The following is a 22,857-nucleotide window of genomic DNA, read 5'->3' as shown; positions in this document are numbered from 1 at the left end:
TTCTCTACTTTTGTGGGCAGAGGTGAAACAACCCAAAATCAGACACAATTCTGCTTATTTCATCCTCTTTGTACTGAGACCAGCAGCACCAGGCTGCTGTGGGGTGGAGAGATAGCAGAAGGACCTGCTGTTAATGACAGTTTCTCTTCTGATATCCTGCCTGTGGGATGCACATAGCTGCAATCCCTTCTGCTGGAGGGGACTCACTGAGGGACAGACTTCCACACTGCATCAGTAAGTTAGCCCTCCTTGCAAAATACCTGCTTTTTCCTTAGACATTCATCATTTGTCCTAAGTCTCTAACCAGTAATTCCTGTTTGGCAGCACAATGCTAACTGATCGAAGAAAATCCGCCAAAAATTGAAAAAGAAAAAAGATGTATCAAGATATTGAGTAATAAAGCTTTTAACATCCTGATTTTAATATTGACTAAGTGTAAATAATTATGGTGTTTGCCTCATTCTCTCCCTTGTAAAAAATTTATCTGTCTTGGGACGTGTCTTATCTTCCAGAAGGGATCCAGGGTAGTGCTGTCCCTGCTACTCAAGCAGCAACATAATGTCTAGCCCAGTACTGGCACTACCTATGAAATGAAAGTCTAATTCCTTCTTGAAATCTTTTGCACAACGTACCAGCTGAAGGTTTCAAGCTGCTTTAACACATGCAGGGTGTCAGGACACTACTGCAAGCCTCACTTTAACCAGAAAAGGAGCTGAAGGTGCCAGCCCAGCAGTGGTGAGCATGGAGTTGCAGTAGCAGAGCCTCATCTGCTCTCTCCAATATTGTTGTCACTGAGAAGGTTGGGGAAGAAGGGTGAAATAGCTCCATGCAAGCAACACTGTTCCTGCCAGGTACTTCGTGCCTCACTCAAAGCCACTGATAAGACCAAGAAAGGCATCTGCATTGACCTTCTGCATCCCCATCCATGTAATAGCAGACAGAAGGGCTGTAAGAACAGAGATTAAACTTCAGAGCACCTCACAGCTGTGTTTTATGTAGACACTCCTTCCAATTCCTGGGAAAGTGCACGATCTCCTCTGGATGTGGAACTGCAGGTCATTTCCATGCCAAATACTTAATGTGTCCAGCTTTTGCACGTGATGGATGGGCTTCTGCTGCAAGAAGTGGAGGCATTGGCATGTGAGGAGGAATGCCTTCAATACCACGTGCTTCAAAAGCCAGGCTTGCGAGCTTTGCCGTGCGTTCCAGCAGCTGGGGTAGAGCTGCGTGCATGGTCCCTGCCAGCACAAATGAAACCAAGGCATCCATATGCTGTGCATTAGGTGTGTTTGATCTCCTGATCTCTGGGTTGCTGCTCCGATACTCCTTCTTCCTCTCTGTAACAGTCTGAGGAGTACAGAGCGCAGTGTTGAAACCTGTAAGTCTGTGTGTGTTTATAGGCTCTGTGATGGGAACTGCAAAGCTTAACACAAAACAGTTGAGAAAATGTTGCTGGCCACAGCCACAAAACCTGTCCTCATCTGTTCCGTGATGGGGTGGAAAAGAAAACTCCTCAAGTTTAATTTTCCTGATTAAAGATGAAGGAAAAAGAACTGCCAAAGGGGATGGAATTTAGTCCAATTGATGTGACACCTGGATTAGCAAAGAAAAATGCAATCTCCTCTGTGTGCAGGAATTGTGGCCATGCATGGCAAGACCGCCACAAAGACACTGCAGCCCTGCATGGACAAGGGACAGCTTCCGTAACCACAGGCTTGAAGCCTGCCCCTGTGTGGATTACTGTCACTGCTCAGCACACATTTTCAAGTCAGTTATTGCAGTGACTCAGTTGTGTTTCACTAAGAAGCTACAGACACCTCTGATCCACATTAAAGGTGGTGGTGAGATAGGAGAGGATGGCTCCACTTCATAGAAGATTTGCTGGCTCCACGGCATTGTCTCATGCAGATTGGGAAACTGGGCAACACTGTAACTTGGAAATTATACAATGGGGAAGCACAAGCAACAACCAGGTAACAATAGAAATGAATTTTATTTTGTAAAAAGTTATAAAATGAATATTGTACAAAAATAAAGTCTGTAGAGAACTTTGGTTGATTAACACAAATGACTGAGACATATAATTGCAGGTGAAGTAAAAAAATCCAGAGAAGCACACTCCTGTCTTCAGTAAGGTCTAAAAACTAAAAAAAACCAAAAAAACAAATTTAAAAAAAAAAAATCACAAACTTTACCCTTTTGTATTTTGAACATAGAGATTCGCTTTGGTTGCAGCCTCTTCAAGCTGCGCAGAAAATGCTTTGAGGCAAGTTTTCATCAGCTGGAGCAAGGGAAAGCACAGCTCTGAGCGCTGTCACAACTCAGCCACTCGGCAGTGCAGCTGACCCTCCGTCTGGCAGGCATTCGGTGCCCACATCGTGCCAGTGTGGTGGCGTCACCACCCCTGCGCAGCATGGAAGGCATGGTGTCCCCATGGCAGTGTGAGAACAGAACCTGCGGGTGGTTGTCCAGGGCTGTCCTCCCTCCGCCCAGGAAAGCGGCGGCAGTCGGGGATGAATTACATGCCATACACCTGGTACAACTTTCTATGCCTGTTCGGGACTTTTTTGACCTCTAGACCCTTCTTCAGTGGTGCCCCAAGAGGCCCAGGGCAAAATGAGCATGGAGAGCCATTACATGCATGAGATAAAAGGTTGGACCATTGTTTTCAATAGGGATTTTTTTTTCATGTTGCTTTTGTGGGAGTTGATGCTTCACTGGTTGTCAGGTATGTCTAGTGACCTGCACTCCTGCTCCTTTGGGAAAAATGTCTCCAGAATGAGAGCTTGTGTTAGCGGTCACGTATGAACACCTTTGCTCTACAACCTCCCTCCTCCTAAGGAAACTTGGACTGTTCTGCTGCACGGGTATGATCCTGTAATGTTTCAGCAAATTATACAAAACACTCTGGTTATTTAACACAACTGTTTACTTGCAGGCTATATTAAATCCAGGGCTAACTAGTTAGAGGGATTTAACCTCTTCTATACGGAAGTACGGAAGGAAAAGCTTAAATAAATATAACTAGAAATTATAAGGCTAAATGTGATTATTTTCCATTTGTCAATAGTTATATGAGGTCATTTGGCATAAAGTGTGAGAAAACAAATGTGGCTACATTTAAAATATGACTAAAATTAGTTTTTCTAACAAATTGCTAATGTTGAGCCAAGTCCTGTGACCCTCACTCATCCAGAGCCATTGCTGCTCCTGCACATGTATGACTGCAGTAATTTTCAAAAGGCTTAGTGAACTGGAATAAGGGCTGCAGGCTTCGGCACTACCTTTTGTGAACATAATCAAGATTTTGTTTAAAAGAAAAAAAGGTAAAGTAAGTGATTTTTTGCATTCAAGTTAACACTTTCAATCAAAAGCATGGACCGTTGTTCCCAACGTCTTTGTCTCTCTATATCCCCAAGCGCCATCTGCTTTGGCACCTTTGAAAGACACTTTAATAAATAAGGAGACTCATTACTGAACTGTAATAAATAACAATAACTTAATCTCAATAAATATCTTCTGTATACTTATGTCTCTGAAGGGATGCATTGCATCAAGTAGTCTCTCTCAATCACAATGACCAAATAGAAATGTAGTTATGCAAGTGACGTTAGTCCTTTGTAAACCTAAAGAAATGCATTTTGTGTAGGCTGGGCTTGTTACTTCTCTTACTATGCTAGGAAGAAGTGCTTAAAAACTCAACTTGTTTTCACAGGTAGCAGAAGAACAAAGTCCTGCACTCATTTTGAAGAAACACAAGATGGAAATAACCAAACTTAGCCAGTAAGCAGAACTGTTTTGCTTCATGAGAACTTGAGCTTGGTCATTTTGATATTTGCCCAATATCATCTTACTTGCAAGGGTAACCTTATAGCTTAGGAGTTGTCCTAAGCACTTGGGAACTGCCCTCCAGTGAGCAGTAGCACAATGTGTCTTTCAGTAGAGCTGAGGGCACAGGGGATTAGTAAGGTACTCCTAAGCTACTTCTTAGCTAAGCTTCTTGGTATAACTGGTATGTCATGGCATAACTACAACACAGCATGGTATGGCAGGGTTGTGTTTTTAAGCACGTTCCTCATGGATTGAGTCTCACTGATGGTGGACTGAGTCAAACAGGAAAGGTAGCGTGCACATCATCCATCCATCGTCATCTCCACCTGAGCTTTTATCTAAATCCCCATAGGACGTCAGAAGTCTCCATCCTTCTACTCTGCCGCATGCCTCCTTATCCCCAGGTTCTCATGGCTCCTCATTCTGTGTTCTTGGTCCTTTTTCCTCCACTTGGAGCAGACACTGCCCTGGGAACCTTGGTCCCTCTCTTTGCAGCGCAGCAGGAATGGAAAACTGGTGCCGCCTCAGCATGCAGCTGTCAGACGCATCCACACCTTTTCGCGGAATGTTTTTTCAGTATGTGGTAAACCAGGTTATCATCCAAAAAGGACAGGTCATCATCAAAGGCTGTGGGTCTGCAACAGGCTTGCCTCACTTTGTCGGTGACCAGTTTTTTCTTTTTGGTTAAGTTTTTTAAAATTTTGTCATAGGTGGTCTCAGCTGCATCACAAGATCCACTGCAATACCGGAAAATTAGCTCTTCTTTGGTTTCATATCCCAAATCCAAGTCGGTCACATTTAAATGTATTTCTGTTAAGACACATCCTCGATTTTTGCCCTTTTGATTTCTCCTTCCTTTTCTGTTGGAATTCTCTATGTTTGTGGCTGCATTTTGACGGTTTCTCTCCCTCCTAGAAAAAATTGGAGTCTGTTTATCTGGTGACCTCCTCAGTCTTTTAATAGTGGCTTGAATAAAGTCCACTACCTCATCAAACTGATCTGGATAATCCTCTGGCATATTAGCTGTTTGGGAAAGAGAGAAAAGGCTTTGTCATACATCAGTTATCGTTAAGTTTGTCATTCACAGCTCAAAAATATTATGCACATGCAAGCTTTTCTGTCCATCACTTCAGAACACATGCCCAGGACCCTTAGAAATCAAGGAGAATTTGAAATGGTTTAGATAATCATGGAAACTCATTTGGGGAAAGATAAATGAGACATATTTGTATTTCTGTGGGTGTCTGCTGATGCTTGGTAGCATTTCAGCACATTTTTTAATAATTGAATGAGCCCTGTGAAAACAGAGGGAAGGAAAAGCACGTCATGGTACCAATATTAGTTAATAGGTAGCTGAAGCCACTGTAAAGAGGTTATACAGACTCTTCCCAGCAAAGCAGCAATAGGAAGAGGTTTCTTTAAAGCAATTTTGTGATTATAATTGTTAATTATTTTCTTTTCACACCAGCAGCAGTTAGTATTGCCAAAGCCACCTATCAATAAGGTTTTTGGGCATGACAGAAGGAGGATTTCCTGGGGTACCAGGCTGAGATATTATTTCTGGCTGAATGCCTGGGTTTTTAATGCTTCTGGGGGTAATTATTTTCATAGCTTTTGAAAATTTTCTCATGTAAGTGTTTTGTATCACAAGATGCTGATTAGACTAGATGCTGAGTAGAAATAGGTCAGAATAGAAGTATTATGTTAATGGGCAGTGGAAATATTATTAATGCATTTTCCCTTCAAGAAGATTTAATTTTTAATCTATTTAATTTATCACCTAATATATATTCTATCATTGATAAATTATTCAAGTAAATTATATGATGAAATCAAAGAAGTGTTTTGATACTAACAGAATGAACCTCTTCAAGAAGGGTGAAATTAAATGTGTTCTGAAATGGTCCTAAATTTTGCCATTTCTTCATGATTTGGGAAAAAAAATTGCATTTTGAAATCCTTAAATTTCCCATGGACTAAATCCCTCAGAATTACCTGCTTTAGTGAACACAGAGAACTAAAGGGGGTCAGGCTGTCAGGACCCTGTGTGTAGGTGCCCTTACACCACATTATTAATGACTGTATCTTAAACATAAAAACTACGTTGCAATATTGAGAGTTTTTTTTGTATTAATTGGCCAAAAATTAAGAGTTCTTCCTTTTCAGTAAGTCCTAAGAGAATGCTTCTTTCTGTACTTAACTCCTAACAACCTAACTTGTAACAGACCAGTGTCACCCCAGCCCTGCACATGTGGGAAATCCATCTCCAATACTGCTACAAATATTGCAGGCAGAGCAAACTCTGGGTGAGGCAATATCCAGTGCAGTGCACCTGGTCAGAGGCTGGTACCTTCAGTAAGCAACAGAGGCTCCCACTCAGTGAGGTGCTGAGATAGGAACAGCTCCTTAGGCAAAGGCTCAGCAACACACTTCCCTAAGGAGCACAGTAAGACAGGAATCCCAATGGGAGACCAGGCAGCACAGGTACCCAGTTCACACAGGGTAGCATGGACTCTGTTAACAGGAGAGAGGAAGGCATGAGGCTGTCCCTCACTGCCTAGCAAGAGTGCACACTCATATCCTCAGCAGAAGCACCAAATACAGAGGAGATGGGGGTCAGCAGAATCCTAACTCTGTCAGTACAAAAACCTGCTGAAACAGAGTGCATCTGCATATAAGGAGGAACAGGGACTGCTGCCACATCCTAGAGGCCTCCCTCCAAGATAAAACAGTGATGGATCAGAAGTATGTATTTTTTGGTGGATTGATCCAGCAAAAAAGTTTAGACTGGTGAAAGAGTAGTGGAGGCTGGAAATCTCCATATAATGAGGGTGATACGAGGCAAGCAGGATGCCATAAACTGTAGAGTTTGGAGATGAAAAAAGTGAATTACACTTTGTTTTACAGATATCCATGCTAAAGACAACAGTGTCACAGGCCAGTGACTGTCAAAGACATGAAGGAAGGATGGCTGCTATCTATACAGCTATGTGGAACCTGAACAAGGCAGGACCCTGCACCCAGCCCCATATTCCTGTGATACCAAAGGTCAGTACACCTTTCTTGCACTCCTCTGTCTCTGTAGCAGAGATACCCACTGTGAGCCATACCGGCTGGAGGGGGCTGCTAGGATGGCACATCCATTGGATGTACCACCCAGCCCTGTTGAAGAACAGGCTGGTCTGCCTACTCCATACAAATATTGCTCTACTGAGCAAGAACCAGGTCCAGGCGATACGTGGGCTCTGTTCCTTTAAAGCAACAAAGGCTAGACACGTTTCTAGATTCAGTTAAAAAAGATGACCCACATGGAGCTCACATAACCCCCATTGCTGAAGTATAAACTTGGCCCTGACACAGACACAGACAGAAAGTAGTTGGCAGATTGGTTTGGGACTGAGTAGTTTCTAGATTTCTTACACAGAAACTAGGTTTCTTAGTCTATAACCAAATAAGAGAAGGATGTAGCCCTGAGAAGATGGCTCTAGAAGTTCCATTCTCCATTCTGACCTTCAGCTTCCCCCCCCACATACTACTGTGACTACCCCAGCCCACACCTCTTCCATGTATTCCTAGTCCAACCCTCGTACCAACATTATGATGCAATGAGACCCTGGCTATGGAGAGTGAAACACAACCATAGGGAAACATATGACGTCTTAACAAAATTAATGCAGTGATCAAACATCAGGAAGGGGACAGGAGACAGTTACAGGGAAAGCCAACCTATATGCAGAGATTCTTGTTTGCAGCCTTCAGCCTCATACTTATCTCAAGCCTGGTACACTGTCAGCGCAGTGAGAGTGTAAGTGTCCCTGTCCTAAGAAGGGAGAAACAAAACTGTGGATTCCCCAAAGAGATAACAATTCGAGTGGGCACATCATTTTTAAATGGCTTGCAACTGAGGGGCAAAAATACTCTCTACCCCTGTGAGAGTGCTACATGCAGGAATCTACCAATACCAAACAGACAGCTACAGAGTTCAAGCATTGTTCTGCCAACTATAACCTGGAGGGTCATAGATAAGAGGAGGGAAGGCCCACGTGCTAAAAGCACATGCTGAGGTCTATCCTGCTTCGTGTATGATTCCTACCCCAGCCGCACCAGGGCAGGTTATGCCACTGGGAGCCTTCTGTGCTGCGCGTGGCCTGTGAGATTTCAGGTTGAGGAAACACACCACTGAAGAGGCCCATGCAATGCTGCTGATGCCGACATGTGCTGTCAACCCTGCAGAAGGTGGGAGCAGCAGGGCAAAAAGTAGATCAAGTAATCAGACCAACAGCATATCCAAGTAGAAAAGTCCTACCTACACACACAGACTAGCTGCACCCAGAATTTGGGGCCACTAGCAGCATGACTGATCCTGCTAATCTCACTAAGGCTCTAACACGAACCGTGCAAGAAGTGTTCCAACTGTCTAATGGAGCTGGGGATCCCTGCTCTGTTCATCACCTGCTGCGGCACCAGGATATTCTTGGGAAATTCACTGGGAGGAATGCCAGCACTATCAGTAAGATGAATTCTAATTTCCTGTCTCCAGCGTGGAGTTTCCCTTCAGCCAGGGAATTGGAAACTATCCCTTGCAGACATCCAAATCTACCAGTAAGACTCCTGCAGTGATCCCCGATATTTGGAGATTACATCACATGAGGAGATAAAAGGCAAGTGAATGATAATAGGAAACTGGTGGAAAGAGTGGTCACAGAGCTCCCCTTGACAAAATGTGCTCTCGATCCTGGTCGGTGTCTGCCCACCTAAAATACACGTGCTGTTACGGCCTATATGGGTACACCAATCAACACGATGGCAGCTGCATTACTGAACTACTCAGTAACACCTTGCAAGTTTCTGTAAGCAACACTCCCCTCTGCCTGTGGATCCCCAAACTGGTCATGAGCAGGGCATCAATGTTCTTTTGGCAGATTCCAATGCACTGCCAAGTTTGCTTCCATAATTTAACAGTTTTAGGGATAGGTCCAATCCCTGCAATCAGCTAATTTTCTGCTGCTTGATGGATTAGATTAGAGCCATCAGTGTGACTACAAGCAGTCTCTAGGAATGTGGGTCACAGGGGTCTGGAGGAAAGATTAACAACCAGGAGTGAAGGGAGGCTTGTCACCTTGTGCTGAGATGCCGTCATGGCTCAGTAGGGATATTCAGCTGTCCAATAAGTATGGGTGTGAAGACCTAGAGCCTTAAACAAAATGCTACGAAAAACTGCTGAAATAGGACCCAGAGCAATCAAGTGGAAACGCCAGCACTGACACCAGGCATGATGGGTTGAAACAAGGCACTAGAGGTAAGTGCTAAGGAAGCTACCACCAGACATCATACATGAATGAGCAATAACCACTGACCAAGCACTAAACTCTGTAAAAGGCTAATAGACAGAAGGGAAGGTGGAGAAGACTGACTGCAGGATGTCCCCATCCTGATAGGCACTTGGTAGATGTGCTCCAGGGATGCTGAGACTTCTCTGCACCACAGACACCACATGCTGAGCACTTGTTTGGTCCCTGCTCTGTTGTAAGTTCTGTTGGGGACAACTGGGGTGCTAAGCTGAGCTGTGGCCAGGGAACATCACCACATTCATAGGGGCTGCCTTAGCATGGAGACATGGTTTGTGAACTGAATAAAGCCCTTTGATAGAGGTGTACTTTGTTACCCTTCTGTCTGCAACTTGTTGAGAATATGTTTATAGTCTCACAGCATCTTTGCTTATCTCGTACTGCATGGACTGTGCTGACTTGATTGTGCAGCAGACAGAGTTTGCTGGGGGGATTTCACACCCCTGGGAGAAGCAGATACACATTTTGCATGTGTGTGTATGTGTGCTTCATTTACACATACACAGACACAAATACGACTAATTATACACACACACACACATTTTTTCAAAACAAACTAGTTTACTGAAAACACTTGCCTTCTGGTGGGAAAGCTGAGAGAACAAACACATGACAGATGCCTGTCATGTTGTGCAATGTGCCAGCAGAAAATGGTTGGATACTGTGGCATTAAAGCAGCAAAGATCTCTGAGCAGTAGTTCCTGGTCCCAAGCCCCAGGGTGTAAAGGAATTAGAATTTAAAAATTGAAAGACATCCAGGACAGTACAGGACAGGATGGGACAGGATAGGATAGCCCAGAGCAGCATGTGTTCAATATAGGTTTGCAAAGGTTGTCTCGCACCTGTGATGCATCTCAAAACAGGTGTTCCCCAAAGGAAAAGAACGTATGTCCCGGAAAAGTAAAATCTTCCCTCAGGGAACACAGGGTCTCTGTGTGTCTTGTTCAGAGTGTGGGAGAAAGGCTCACAGACCCCACTGGATGCATGTGATAGGCTGAGCCCCACTGCTTAAGCTATGGTGCTGTGGTCTCTCACAAGACCAGTGTGAAGTCATGAGGTTTTGTTTGGGTTTTTTGTCACAATTCTCAAAGCTGTTTCCTGACTGTCCAGCTCCCTGAGGAAGTCCCTTGGAGGCAGTCTGTGTGCAGGCACCTGTAGGTGTTTATGCATCACCTCTGTCCAGCACCCCTCCAGCAGGAGCCTGGGGTAGGCAGCAGGGCTTATAGGAACTGCATCCGCCATAAGTGTCCTGCTCCACTCAGCTCATTCCTGCAGCTCCTTTCCATGCTCCTTCTTTCACTACTGTGCCAAGGACCTGACCACCCAGGTGGGAACAGGCAGAGCATTTTCCTATGGTTGCAACAAGAGCAAGAGTCTGTTTTCTAGGGCCAGAGAATCAAGAATGCTGGGTGTAGATGACAGTCCATGTGCTAGTCTGCCTCTGGGCACCTTCTCTGTCTCCCTTGTCCAGCTGAACAAAGGCTCTTGATTGCTGAGGATTCTCTCACATGACCAGAAAAATGAATAAAAAAACAAAGAAGGAAAGAATGAAATGTCACGAGACAGAGAAAAATGGGAATCTAGCAGAAGGTTCAGGCTGGGAGCAGAGTTGGTGAACACCTTCACCAGAGGAGAGAGACTAACTTAAAATACCAATTTAAAACCCAACCCAAACCAAAAAAAAACAACACAAGAATATTTGCACCATCTGCTTGCTGTTTGCTTGTTTTCTGAACATTTAGGGCACAGTCAGATCATAGCTTTGACCCAGCCTCCTAGGTTTGGAACACCCCTCTGTATTGCAAACTGAAATTCTTGCCTCACTGATGTTGTCTGGAACCTGAAGTTTTGACCTGCCTGTCCCATGGTCTCCGTCCCCTGGGCACAAGAAGAGCTGGCAGCATGTATGAGTACAGGATCCTGCAGCCAATCAGCCATGGCACTCCCCATTAGCTCCTGAAGAAATTCAGTCCTGAGTTCTGCTTTGGGCGTGCAGGCAAATGTGCTTTCCTACAGGCATCTTCCCCACTGCAACCCCCCAGAACCTGTCCTTGCATTTCTATTTAATTAGAGACACCACATGACACCAGGACTGGGATCTGATCCCTGCACTTTTTAGAAGAATGAATTACACAGTGTTCTGATAGATTTCTACATGAAACAGGTCTAAATGGATACTCAAACCAAACTCGTCCCATTCGTGAAAAAACAGCCTCCATTTAGTAAAAATGGACAATTTATTTCTGTCTGTTCAAATGTGATTGCAATTATATTTTGTAAATCTATTCATTTGATTGCACTATCAGCAGATTCATTTTAAAGTAGTCCTCCACATGCAATGGCAGCAACCCAGCATGGAAAAGCAAGAAATTCTCAGCTTGTACCTGATCACAAACTGATGGTTTGGATCTTCAATTTTTGAGAAAAAAATCCAGTTACTTCTTTTTGTACCTTTAAAAGACTAACTACAGTTTCTTCTGACCACGCTGTCTCTTACGGCATACAAGAAAAGCTTAAATCCTGTATATCGCAAAATAAGAATTTATATAGGTGGTGTTGCCTTAGGTTTTAACTTTCATACTTTTCAAATCCTGCACTGCTTAGTGTGTAACTCTGAAGTTTCTTGTAGCCTGTTCTTCTGCTCTCTCATGCTAGGTAGACATAACAAATCCCCTCCAGGCCTGCTCTCCAAGGACACTCAGACAGTCCTAGGCCCAAAATATGTAATCCAACATCTTAAGAGGGGTCTGAGCTTGGGAAACTACGTCATTAACTGAAGCTTTAATTGGAGAATTAACCCTGATGTGCTAATGAATCAAACTTACAAAAGTGTGAAGAACTTGTGACCTGCCGTCCATCTTGGGGTCCATCTCAGCAACAGCCTCTGGCTCCCAGGGGTACCTTTGAAGGCCTTTCAAATAAATACCTACTTTTATTCCCTTATTCTTGTCTAGTCTCTGTTTTTAGGTGGCCTCTCCAGGCATCAGTGGGTTTTCCCTTTCTTTTTTTCAACTTCATAAAACTTGACATCTTAAGTTGTTTGAAACTGTGCTTTACAGAATAGCTTTCCATAATGATCTCAGAAAAATGTAATCATGTCACTGCCACATAATTTGGCACTTTACATACCCTGAGCTAAAGTGATGTAGCAGAAGTCACAAAAGGTATATTAAACATTATAAAATTAGATTTTGCTTTTAGATTGTATCTTTCTTGCATGCATTTGTGACAGTGTATAGCTATCACATAAAAATATTAGACCAGACACTTAACTAAATTATTTAACCTGAGCACAGTCTTTCAATTACAGAAGTTCAAACAGCAGTATCAGGCCCTAAAGTATGATTTCAGAGTTCTAGGGGTTTAATCCAGCTAACTGTAATGGTAAGCAGTATTTAGAGAATTTAGATCCAGATCTGCATTAGGATTAAATGGCCCCTTTTCAGAAACAGCTCTGGTATTTTAATCTGGGACCTTCATAATCAAAATATTACTTTACTTCATAATCATTATTCAATAATTATTTTTTTATTTAGCTTGCTTTGCAGTACTGTTTTCATGTGCTCATTATAGTGGACATAGCCTATCTGAATACAGAATGCCTCCATCTCACACCACAAAGACATACTTTAGGAGAGATTTGGAACAACTTGCTTGTGGAAGAGCAATCTTATCCAGGTTAAAATTACTAACGTGATGATCATTCTGCTTTGCAAAGTGATGGGGCAGTAGCAGCTGTGATGGGGATAAACCATTTGTTTAACTGAAAATGAAATATTTTGTATAAAAAGACAAAGAGTAGTATATGAAGGCATCTAAGTGAAGGCGGGTGTTAAGAATAGTTATGCTGAAATGTTTTTGGTATTTAAACAATTAAAATACCACCTCTCTGAGGCATAACTTTGCTTTCATGCCTTACATGAAAATCCATGGGACCAAGAGTGAAATGGAAACAAATTGATTGTATCCATTAGGAAATAGAGCATCAAACACACCAGAGTCAGTTTATCTTTAAATGTTTAATACAGTTCTGTATTACTTCAATCCCAGCCCATGCTGTGGCCTCCCCTCAGACTCAGAGAGCCCTTAGAAATGGAGTCTCTCCCTGGTGTCACTTGTCTCTCATCAAGGCAAGTGCTAAATAACCCAGTGGATGATGCCAGGGCCACTCGCACCAGTCAAGTATGATGAGGCAAACCCGGCAGAAGGCCCAGGATTGACCTTCCTGGTGTTCTTGCTCCTAATGGAGCAGTCAAGTTATGTGTTTGTAGCTCACTAGCTAAGCCTGCAGTTTCCCATGTGTTGGTCATAATGACAAATCCACAGAGTCCTTCGTATTTTCACTCTGCCATGCTTGGCAGTGCCTCCCCTTCTGTACTTTGCTTGCATTCTTGCAGGTAGAAATGCTGGTTTCCAACAGAGGAAAAACAGGGGGAGACAATAGGGCCACCACAGTTGTTGCCAGTGTGGGAAGTCCCTGAGAGCAGGGGGGAACAGCAAGGTCAGATGAACCATGTTAAGCAGAGGAAGTTGCCTCATGTGCTGACCTGCTCACAAGAATTTCTTGTTCTTCACCCAGTCCAGGAAGGCTGCTCACAGGATCCTGCTCAATGATGGGCTGCCCTCCTCTGCCCACCCCTGCCTCTGGCCTCTCTGGGGTGGGCAGAGGTGCACTAGCAGTCAAGGAGCAGAGGAGCAACAGGAGGATGTGGTCTTGCCTCTGACACAGAGCTTTGAATCACCAGCTCTGAGCACCATAGAGCATATGGCTTTTCAGCAGTCACACTCAAGATTTTGTAGCAGCTCCTGCCGCTGCTGTCAGGGGCCCATCTGCACTAGGACCTTATCCTATGGGGTGGTGGGTACATCAGCACCCTCAGGGCATCCCTTCATCAGAAATTATAGCATGAAGAGAGTAAAAGGGGAAGATAGAAAAAGTGCCAGTGCCCTCCCTGAAGCCAAGAGTGGGGAAGACACGTACCTGTTGTCTCCTCCCTAAGATTGGTACCCTTCCACATCCATACTGTGCTGTGTAAACATCCAGCTTCCCAGTAAAACCTAGGTTTACAATGAGTATTTGGTTAAGCTAGAACCTCAAATCCTGCAAGAGCCTCAGATGAGTATATATGAGCAGGACCTGAAACCTGCGATCTCTGTTAGCAAGAACACCTGCAGCCAGCTAATAGGCAAGCACACAAGTTTTAAAGGGGGAAATACTGATGGTATTTTCTTCACCATCTCTGGTGCAAAAATGATCCAGCCCAGCCCTCTTACGACATCAGTAAAACCCCACAATGGTAACCCAGCCCCTCCTCAGTAACAGTTCACTGAAGGGAAAGAGCATGCCTAAATCGATAACATCAGCTATTACTGGGCCACCTGTGCTCTTACACAGCCTCTCCCACTGGGTTTTAGGGGAGTCCCCAAGGAACAAAGACATGCAGCAAAGCAGAACGAACATACCCTAAAGAGACCCTAACCCGCTCTCTTCCCTGCGGCAGTGAATGGCAGAGCAGTCTGGGCAAAATCTTGGCTGATGTTTCTTTGTGGCAACCTCTGCTGCTATCAGATTTGATCTGATCTATAAGTAACGCATGATCTTTCACTGTTGCCCTTCCCTACCTTCAATTCAATGAGTTTGCAAAAGGAAAAATATGGAAGGTTTTCATATTGCTGGTTGAAAATTGTTATTATTATAATAATCCATCCCTGGCTCTAGGGCAGGTGCAGGTACTCCACTGCAGAAGGTCTCATGTTGGGAAGTGTGGACTGGCACCTGCCAGATAGTGCTGGCATGTGCTCAGAAGAGCAAGGTCCTTCCTAACTGCTACACTGGATACTGTCTCCTTTCAGAAATTTCCTGACTATTGACTGATTTTGCCAAAGAAATGCTTTGGATGGGAGCAGAGATAGTGCAAATGTTTGTACATAGCTTGTTATTTAAAGAGGACCAGCTTGCCTGTGAAAACGTGGCCACCAGAGAAGATTTAGCATACTGCTCTAGCGCTGCCCAGTCACGACACAGGAAAACAAATACAAGGATTTCAGTGCTTGCTTCTTTTGAAGAATATCCCTGTTCAATAATCTTTAAAATATTTGCATGACTCCCAAAGACTTCAAAGAAATACACCTGCAGGTTTCAGTTTAAGTGCTGTATAATACATACAGCCTAAACTTCTGCTAGGTTATACAAGCAGCTTTATTCCTTTAAAAGAATGCTGGTACATGAAATACCTCACAAAATTAATTTTAAGTCCTTGATCTTAAAACATATTCTAACATGTAATTTGTGTCTTAATATTTTATTTGCAACTGTCTCAAGTAAATCTTTTTGATCCTATTTTCTTTCTTTTTCTTTGTAATCAGGATTGAAATTCCAAGAACCACTGAAATCTTTCCTCTGGTTCACTTTACCAGAGGATATCACTTGATCAGAAACTGAGCTTTGTTTCATAAAAAATGACCACTCCGCAGTGCTAACCACTCTACCAACGCTAATGTGTCAGTGGCCTATTTAGATGTCTGATGATCCTGAACACAGTTCTGCTGCAGTATTTTGTATTCCTTGTTTATTTCTACTTATTAAATTACTACCTCAAAAATATGGGAATCCACAACAAATGTAGTTATGTAGGGTTTGGCGTATGTGCTACAAGTTTTATGTTGCAGTGATAGATGACTAGGCAGTGTGGGGGGGGGATGAAAGCTGGATATTTGCACTAGATGTCCATGCCTGAACAGCTGCATTTGCGGCAGGGTGGGATTTGGTGACCCAAATGACTTCTCAAAGTCTTTGTAACTTTAATTATTTTAGAACTGCTTTTTGCAGTACTAACCAGGAACAGTATAATTTACAAAGACATTACAATCTATCAGTCTGAGGATCTTCTGCTAGTGGACAAACAATGCCTCCTCCACTAAATTCAATAACAGTCTGATGAATACTTCACACAACTGAATTCTTCAGCCTTTCAAGGAATGTTTTGAAGCTCTTCATCTGCAAACCCTGAACCCAGGGATTTCTAAAATATACTGAAGAGGCTTATGAAAGATGACCAAGAAAAGTATGTCCAGGTACATTATCTGTCGATAAACACCTGCAAAACATTTAACAGGATCCACAGTTTCACTGGCAATTTTTTGAGCTCCCTAAACTGAAAAACAGCAAAGAAGTAAAACTTTCAGCAAAGGATAAGTCAAAATGAGAATAGAGCCTCATTATCCTGCATTTCAGAACTTTCTTCCTTTAGTCACAGAATGCTCTTCTCTGGAGTATATTCAGTATTTATATGTGAAACTCCAGAGGAATTTGCTTTTAGGGCTACATGCCTCTAGACTTAACCAGATCAACCCTGTTTCCTTCTTTGTCTAGAATTTTGCCCATGAATGGACTCATCTGAATGCTTGGGATTTCTGAATACCTCGATAACCTGCTCATCCCTGTGCAAACAAACTTTAGTGCATGCATGTGCTGGCTCGGGCACCCAGGCACACTCGACCTGACACTGGCAGGATGCAACAGCTGTGCTGGATGCATTGGCTGCGCTGGGTACACAGGGATCAGATGATGCAGGGTGGCACCTGCTCAGTGTGGCTGACACCTCTGTGATGCATTCTTTGTTACGGGTTTACTGTGCAGGGCAGGCCACCTATGCAGCTTCTGGGTGTCTTAGGCTAAAGCACATATGCCACACTGTAGTTGTGCTGAGCAGCAAAGCCCGGACAGAAACATGAGAGTTGTAGTTCATAACACTGAATGGGCCTAATAAATATTGTAGGGAATGAAATGCATTCTGTTGGAAGCATAATTAAATACTGCTTTTGCCATAAAGAGCCCTACAACATCACTATTTTTTCTAGATACTTTCTGTATTAGTTGATAAAATTGCAGCAAAAAGCAGTAACTTAACATCAAATACCTCTTAGCAGGGGTAAGAAGAATTTTTAACAGAGGTATAACACACACATACCATCGTGTGTCACAGCATGTACCAAAGGAGCTCCAGCAATTAATGACCATTCAGTAGCGGTAGAGTAACTCAGACACCCTGATGCAAAAACCCCACCTTTTCCTCTTGCTAGGAGGGAAAATCCCATGGTGAGATGTTTCATTTAATTCTACCTGCTTACCACTCATTCTTAGCAAAGCTTCTCACTTGATCAAGAGAATACATATCATGTCATGAATTTTAGGACATTCCAGTCTTCATGTACCTGTTGATTATGTGCATCCAACAGCAAGCCGTTACAAGATGTATTTGCTGGGGACTGTGTATAAGGCAAACAAGTGTTTGGCTCCCTCTGCACTGTCATGCTTCTGAGGCTGCTGACTTAGTATTTAGTTTATAATAATTTGGTTTATATTTGTTCTACTTGCATTTGGTATTTAAGCTAATAGTGTTCTTCCCCCAGAGGATTGTAGTGTAAGAGAAACAAAGAAATGGTTACAAACTCTACTTTTTTTTTTTTTGTGAGTGTGAAATAAGCTATCCCATGAATATTGATGAAAAACACCTACAAATACTGGATTCATCTCTAATGCACTACATTTGTGGCGGATACTCCAGCCTCCAGTCCAATTAAAAATGCAGAAGATTGCAATTGCTAGCACCCTCTGCCATCTCTAATTACTGCCCTGAACAGCAAAGGTCAGCACATTACACCTGATCAGCCCACGAGGTTAGAACCCTGCCTGGAGCCTGGAATGAAGGAAGGTTTCAAGCCAACCTGAAAGGGATGGGGTGACATCAGGTGACTTCAGAGCACTTTGCAGAGAAAGCAATTCCATCAAATGAGAATGCAAAAAGGTGTCAAGGGCCTGGGAAACAGATCTGTGCTCCACCAAGCTGTTTGGCCTGCCCTTAGGAGTGGACTTGATCTCACAATCCTACTAAGACCTGATGCAAGTGGTGTGTGGGAGACCCAAATTCTCTGTGGGCACCTTGGAGCAAAATGGCTACTCCCCACTCAGTCTTCACTTGGGTTGCTTTAGGGGACAGCAGTGCACCTCTCTCTGAATGCACACAGCACCCAGTCCTGCTCAGGGCCCACGCACTGCCCCATGCATATGAGGCAACACAGGTGATGATGGTGCTCCCACCTCTTTGTGAGCTGTCTCCTGCAAAAGCCCTTAGCAAAGCAGTTGACCAACAGCATCCACAGAGATATGAATACATGGTAGGTTCACCAGCAGACAGCCGGGGAGATGTAAGCACACCTCCATGCTCATGCTACATTGTGCTCTGATGGTGACAGAAGCCTCCAAGTGGACAGGGAAATCTACATGGTGTAGATATCAATTCCTCTTGTGTACTTGGTTCTTTGTCTTTCCTGTGCTGAAGGGTGCATGCCACCAAATTGAGAGAACAAATATGTCAAAGACACTGATGGGAGTGACTTGAGCGAAGTGCTGCTGCAGCAGGAAGGCAGCAATGTGCCTGGGTAGGATCAGCCTCATAGCCTGTTTGCAGACTGTTCTCCATACACTTTTAAATCAAACAGTATAAAAGTGGATCAAAGTATTTCACTGCTCTCTTGCAGTCACCTTTCTGCAGGTCTCCCCTGACTCATCTGAGTTGGCAACATAGGGAAGCGTTTCTAACTTTCAGGCTCGGTTGTTTTGTTAACTGCTGCCATACAAAGATGACAGGAACACTCTGGGTTTTCCTTTATTTCTGACATGGAGAACAGCACTGCTTCCTTTCCCCTTGCAGCCAGGCCCATCTGTTTGTGATACACAGGGTTAAGAGACTGAGACCAAACTATCAGCCCTTTCTCAAATGGCTATCCTGGGCAATAACTGGTGACCTAGCTCTGCATGGCTAAGACTATGCCTTACCCTGGAAACAAAGATAATATTGATACTAACACAGCCCAGGTAAAACATAGGTTGTCTTTCTTCCTGCTTCTTGTTTACCCAATCCACAGGAAAGGAAAAAAAAAGAGACAATGATGAGAAGTTTTGGATACTAGGAACTGAGAGAATCACTACTGCTGCCTGTCTCCTTGAGCTGCAGAGGAATCAGCCCACCAGGGACCATATTCCCAGAAGGTAGTTTCAAGATAAAAGCAGGCATCATACAAATACTATCACTCTGGAAAGATGGAGCATTAATGGTCTCCCACTCTGTAGCTTCTGCCAGAGCTACAAACTGACTGATACAACTTTCCCCCTAATGCTCTTACTCCACCAGCACCTCAGCAAGCCTGTACAGAGGGGAAGAACACAGTGACCTGAAAAGCTGGTCACAGCCTTTTGTAGGACAGCACTTACCCGCCACATGGCTCACCATGGAGAAGATCACCATGTGTGATAAACCCATGATCCTGGCAGGCTGGAGTCCTGTTAGGAAACACTTTTGGCCAACCTCCCTGTGTGGATGGCCTGAAAGGATGTCAGGGTCTGCCAGTCTGTGAGCAGCAGGAGCCCAGGCTGGGATATGTGGAGGCAGAAGCCTAGGCAAGATTCCAGCAAGGAGGAAACACTAGCAGGAGAAGGAAAGAGAGAAGACTAAATGGGAAAAGACATAGATGTGTGTGTATAGAAGAGGAGATGAGTGTTTGGGAGGGGTCAAAGTGAAGTCATGGCACATGATTCCATGCTTGGTTCCTCCACACTGCGTTAGCCTGGCTGCTCCCAGAGAAACCAGCGCGGATGCCCGTGACTGGAGCTGTGGCAGGCGCAGGGAAAGGACATGCCTCCAGAAAAGGAGATAGAAATGAATCCCAATTACTGGATACTGTCTGCATCCTGTAACAAGCTAAACAGAGAGGGCTGAGCAAGGGCAAAAGAAGCAACCTTCAAACTGTGTCAGCGCCTCTGCTAAGTGAACGTCTCCACTATTCATGTGAGTATTCTGCCACTTCTTACTGCGTCCTATTACCTCTCTCTTTAAAAAGCCACCAGAGTTAACATAACACTCACATACCATTGTAAAAATCCTGTACCTGCTGTTGTAGGTACAAGACTTATTATTAGCAAGGCATTATTATCTGCCATTTGGATTGTAAACTGTCTTACTGTGAGCTAGTTCATGTGGATTTCTCTGCATCAAGCTCCTAACCCTGCCGCAGCTACTCTTCTGTAAATTTCCATGCGGACACACTAATTTCGAGGTCAGAATCCAAGGAGGATTTAATGAAGCTCAGCAGTACTCCAGGATATGTACTGTGCCTCCCATCACGGAGCCAAGCCTCCATCAGGACTTGCGCCCACTACAGGCAGTGAATAATTGCATTGGCAGGTCTGAGCCGGGAGCGGAGGCTGAGGCAGTGGGGAAGGAGTTTCAGTGCCTGCGCTGCGAGATGTGTGAACCAGATCCTCCTCTTGGCTCCTCTGCATACAACAAACTTTCCCACCTCCTCATGTTTTTCAACCAGAGGGATCTTAAGGCTACCAAGAAGGCAGGGCTGGAGTGGGCAGGGGTCATTGCCACTGCAGTTGTCAACGCCAAGCTTTGGAGAATGACTAGGTTTGGAGCTGCTTGAGCAAGACCAAAGCCAATGACACTGCCTGTGGAGAAATAGGGGCACAAAGTGGGGGCATCCTTTCCTCATCCTGATGCCCGAGCAAAGGGAAGCAGGTTTAGCAAGACAGACAGCAGTTGCTACAAAGGGGAATATTTCTTACAGTCACTGTGCACAGCATAGGGAGGCAGCAGGCTGATGGGGGAGAGATCATCTTCAGGTCCCTCTACCACTGAAGGGGACCCCTTGGGAGGCGTCTTACCGGTGGGCAGGGGCAAGGTGGAGACCGTGTTGAGCAGCACCACGCAGACAGCCACAACATCCCATAACTTCATCTTAGATCTCCTTCCAACACGGGCCCCTGGCAGATAGGAGAGGCAGGGTTAGCTCCCAGCTGCTGTGCTCCCCCAGTCCTGCCCCCACCCTGTCAGCCCTGAGAAAAAGGCGAGCAGTCTCGCACCCCAGATCAGCCTGGTTCACCCGGGCCAGGCCTGAGGACAGAGAGGATGGAACAACAACCTGTTCCCAGTGCAGGCAGAGAGAGTAAGGTGGGCTCTCCCCAGCAAGTGAGTGGTGTGGGAGAGGGAGGCACAGGATGGCCTCCAGTCCCTCTGTGCCTGAGAAAGCTGCACTGGGGAATGCAGGCATGCAGGTCCCAGAAGTCTGTTTCTAGGGACGTGGGAGTGTGACCATGTCCCTGTGCTCGCTGGCAGGTGGGTCACCTTGGGCTTCTCCAGCACTTGTTCCTGGGCTGGACCGGGGAGGACTGGGCTGATCTTGGGTGCTGGTCTGTGCGGATTTGATCTGCTACAAGCAAACCTTCATTTCCCTTTCCCTCTCTTCCCCTTTCCTTTCTCTTGCCTCTTTCCTTTCCCTTTTCCATCTTTCTTTTCCCCTTTCTTCTTTCCCCCACTCTTTCCCTTCTCCTATCCAGTCCTCTCTTTCATTTTAATTTTCTCTCTCCTTTTATCTGACCTTTCGTCTTCATTTGTCACCTTTTTCCCCTTATATTCTTCCTTCCCATTCTTTCCCCTTTCACTATTGTCTTCCTCTTTCCCTTTCCCCTTGCTTCAAGATTTCCTTTTTCCTTCCCTTTTCTCCTTCCACTTTCATTTTCCCTTTCCTCTTTGTTTCCATCTCCCTTTAATCTTCCTCTTCTTTTTCCTTCCCTTCCCTTCTCAGTTCCCTTTCCTCGTATTCTTCTCCTCCCCTACTTGCTCTTTCATTCTCTTTATTTTTTTTCACCGATCCTCTATTTTCTCCCTTTCCTTCTCCCCTTCCCTTCCCTTGCCCCTTTTTCTTTTCTCCTCCTCGTTTCCCGGCCGCCCTGCCCGAGGTCTGCCACGGCACGTACCCGCTGCCCTCTGCACGCCGCCCCGGGGTAACAGCTGCCCCCAGCCCGGTTCGGCTTGGCCCGGTGGCGGCACAGGGCAGCGTCCGGCCCGGGAGGCGCAGCCCCGCCGGGGGGAACCGCGGAGATGCCGGTCCAGCGGCGGGGCTTAGGGCGCGGCTGCCGCTCGGTGCGCGCTTTCTCCGCCGGCCGCTGCCTTCGCACCTCGTCGTGTTCAGGGAGCTGCGGGGTGCCCCCGGAGACAGTGCCCACCCGCCCCGCCCTCCCGTCCGCGCACCCATCCTCGCCCTCACCTCTGAGCTGGTCTCGTCGGACCCGAGATGGACATTAACGCCGTGGAGTCGACCGGCCGGACGGGCGATGCATGTGGGCAGGTCGGGGTCCGACCGCCGGCACCCTCTTTGCGCAAAGGAGGGGGGAAGGGGGACACACGTATGGAAGAGGGGGTGTAAGGTCGCAGGTCTGGATGGAGGCAGCGGGGAGCCGCCAGCCCAGTCCCCGGCGGCCTCCCCCGCCGCCGCCGCAGGTGCTGTGCCCACGGCAGGAGCGGCGCCGCGGGGGTCTCTGCCCGCCCCGGCCCCGGAGCCGCGCTCAGCAGCGGCGGGAGCGGCCCGAGCCGCGGGGAGCGCCGCCTGGCAGCGGGAGCTGGCGCTGGGTGCTGCGCTTGGGACCCTGCCTGGAAATCTGAGAAAGACACTCCATCAACAACTGCGGGGAGTCAGATGAAGACATCAGCGCTCCTGTAATGCCAGCTGGTCCAGCACTGCCGGGAGCCGCGCACCACTCGGACACGCACACCACGGCGGGGAAAAAAAAAAAAAAGAAAAAAAAAAATACCACGAAAAAAACCCACCCCAGCGG

The 22,857-nt window shown here is 45.5% G+C and overlaps 1 protein-coding gene across 2 annotated transcripts; it reads right to left on the bottom strand.

The window, feature by feature from the left end:
* Positions 1-1,974: 1,974 nt before the first annotated feature.
* On the bottom strand, positions 1,975-22,583 carry GDNF (glial cell derived neurotrophic factor). Of its 2 annotated transcripts, none has more exons than XM_032097529.1 (3): positions 22,290-22,583; positions 20,809-21,006; positions 1,975-4,854 (listed from the first exon to the last, which is right to left on the bottom strand). In XM_032097529.1, the coding sequence occupies exons 2-3, from the start codon at positions 20,978-20,980 to the stop codon at positions 4,370-4,372; spliced, it is 657 nt and encodes a 218-aa protein (XP_031953420.1). In that variant the 5' UTR covers positions 20,981-21,006; positions 22,290-22,583; the 3' UTR covers positions 1,975-4,369. The 2 variants fall into 2 exon arrangements, with proteins under 2 accessions (XP_031953420.1, XP_031953421.1); XM_032097530.1 differs by having other exon boundaries at positions 20,908-21,006.
* Positions 22,584-22,857: the final 274 nt, after the last annotated feature.

Source organism: Corvus moneduloides, chromosome Z (assembly GCF_009650955.1).
Source record: "Corvus moneduloides isolate bCorMon1 chromosome Z, bCorMon1.pri, whole genome shotgun sequence".
In the NCBI taxonomy this organism is placed as follows: Eukaryota; Metazoa; Chordata; class Aves; order Passeriformes; family Corvidae; genus Corvus; species Corvus moneduloides.
Note: the sequence above shows the minus strand (reverse complement) of the source record. Positions and strands in the feature narration are given on the sequence as shown.

Coding starts and splice junctions, on each gene's coding strand:
- GDNF (XM_032097529.1), bottom strand. CDS start 20,980: ATGAAGTTATGGGATGTTGTGGCTGTCTGCGTGGTGCTGCTCAACACG. Junction 4,855..20,808: donor CTATGCTGTGCACAGTGACT/GTAAGAAATATT, acceptor TTTCCCAAACAG/CTAATATGCCAGAGGATTAT.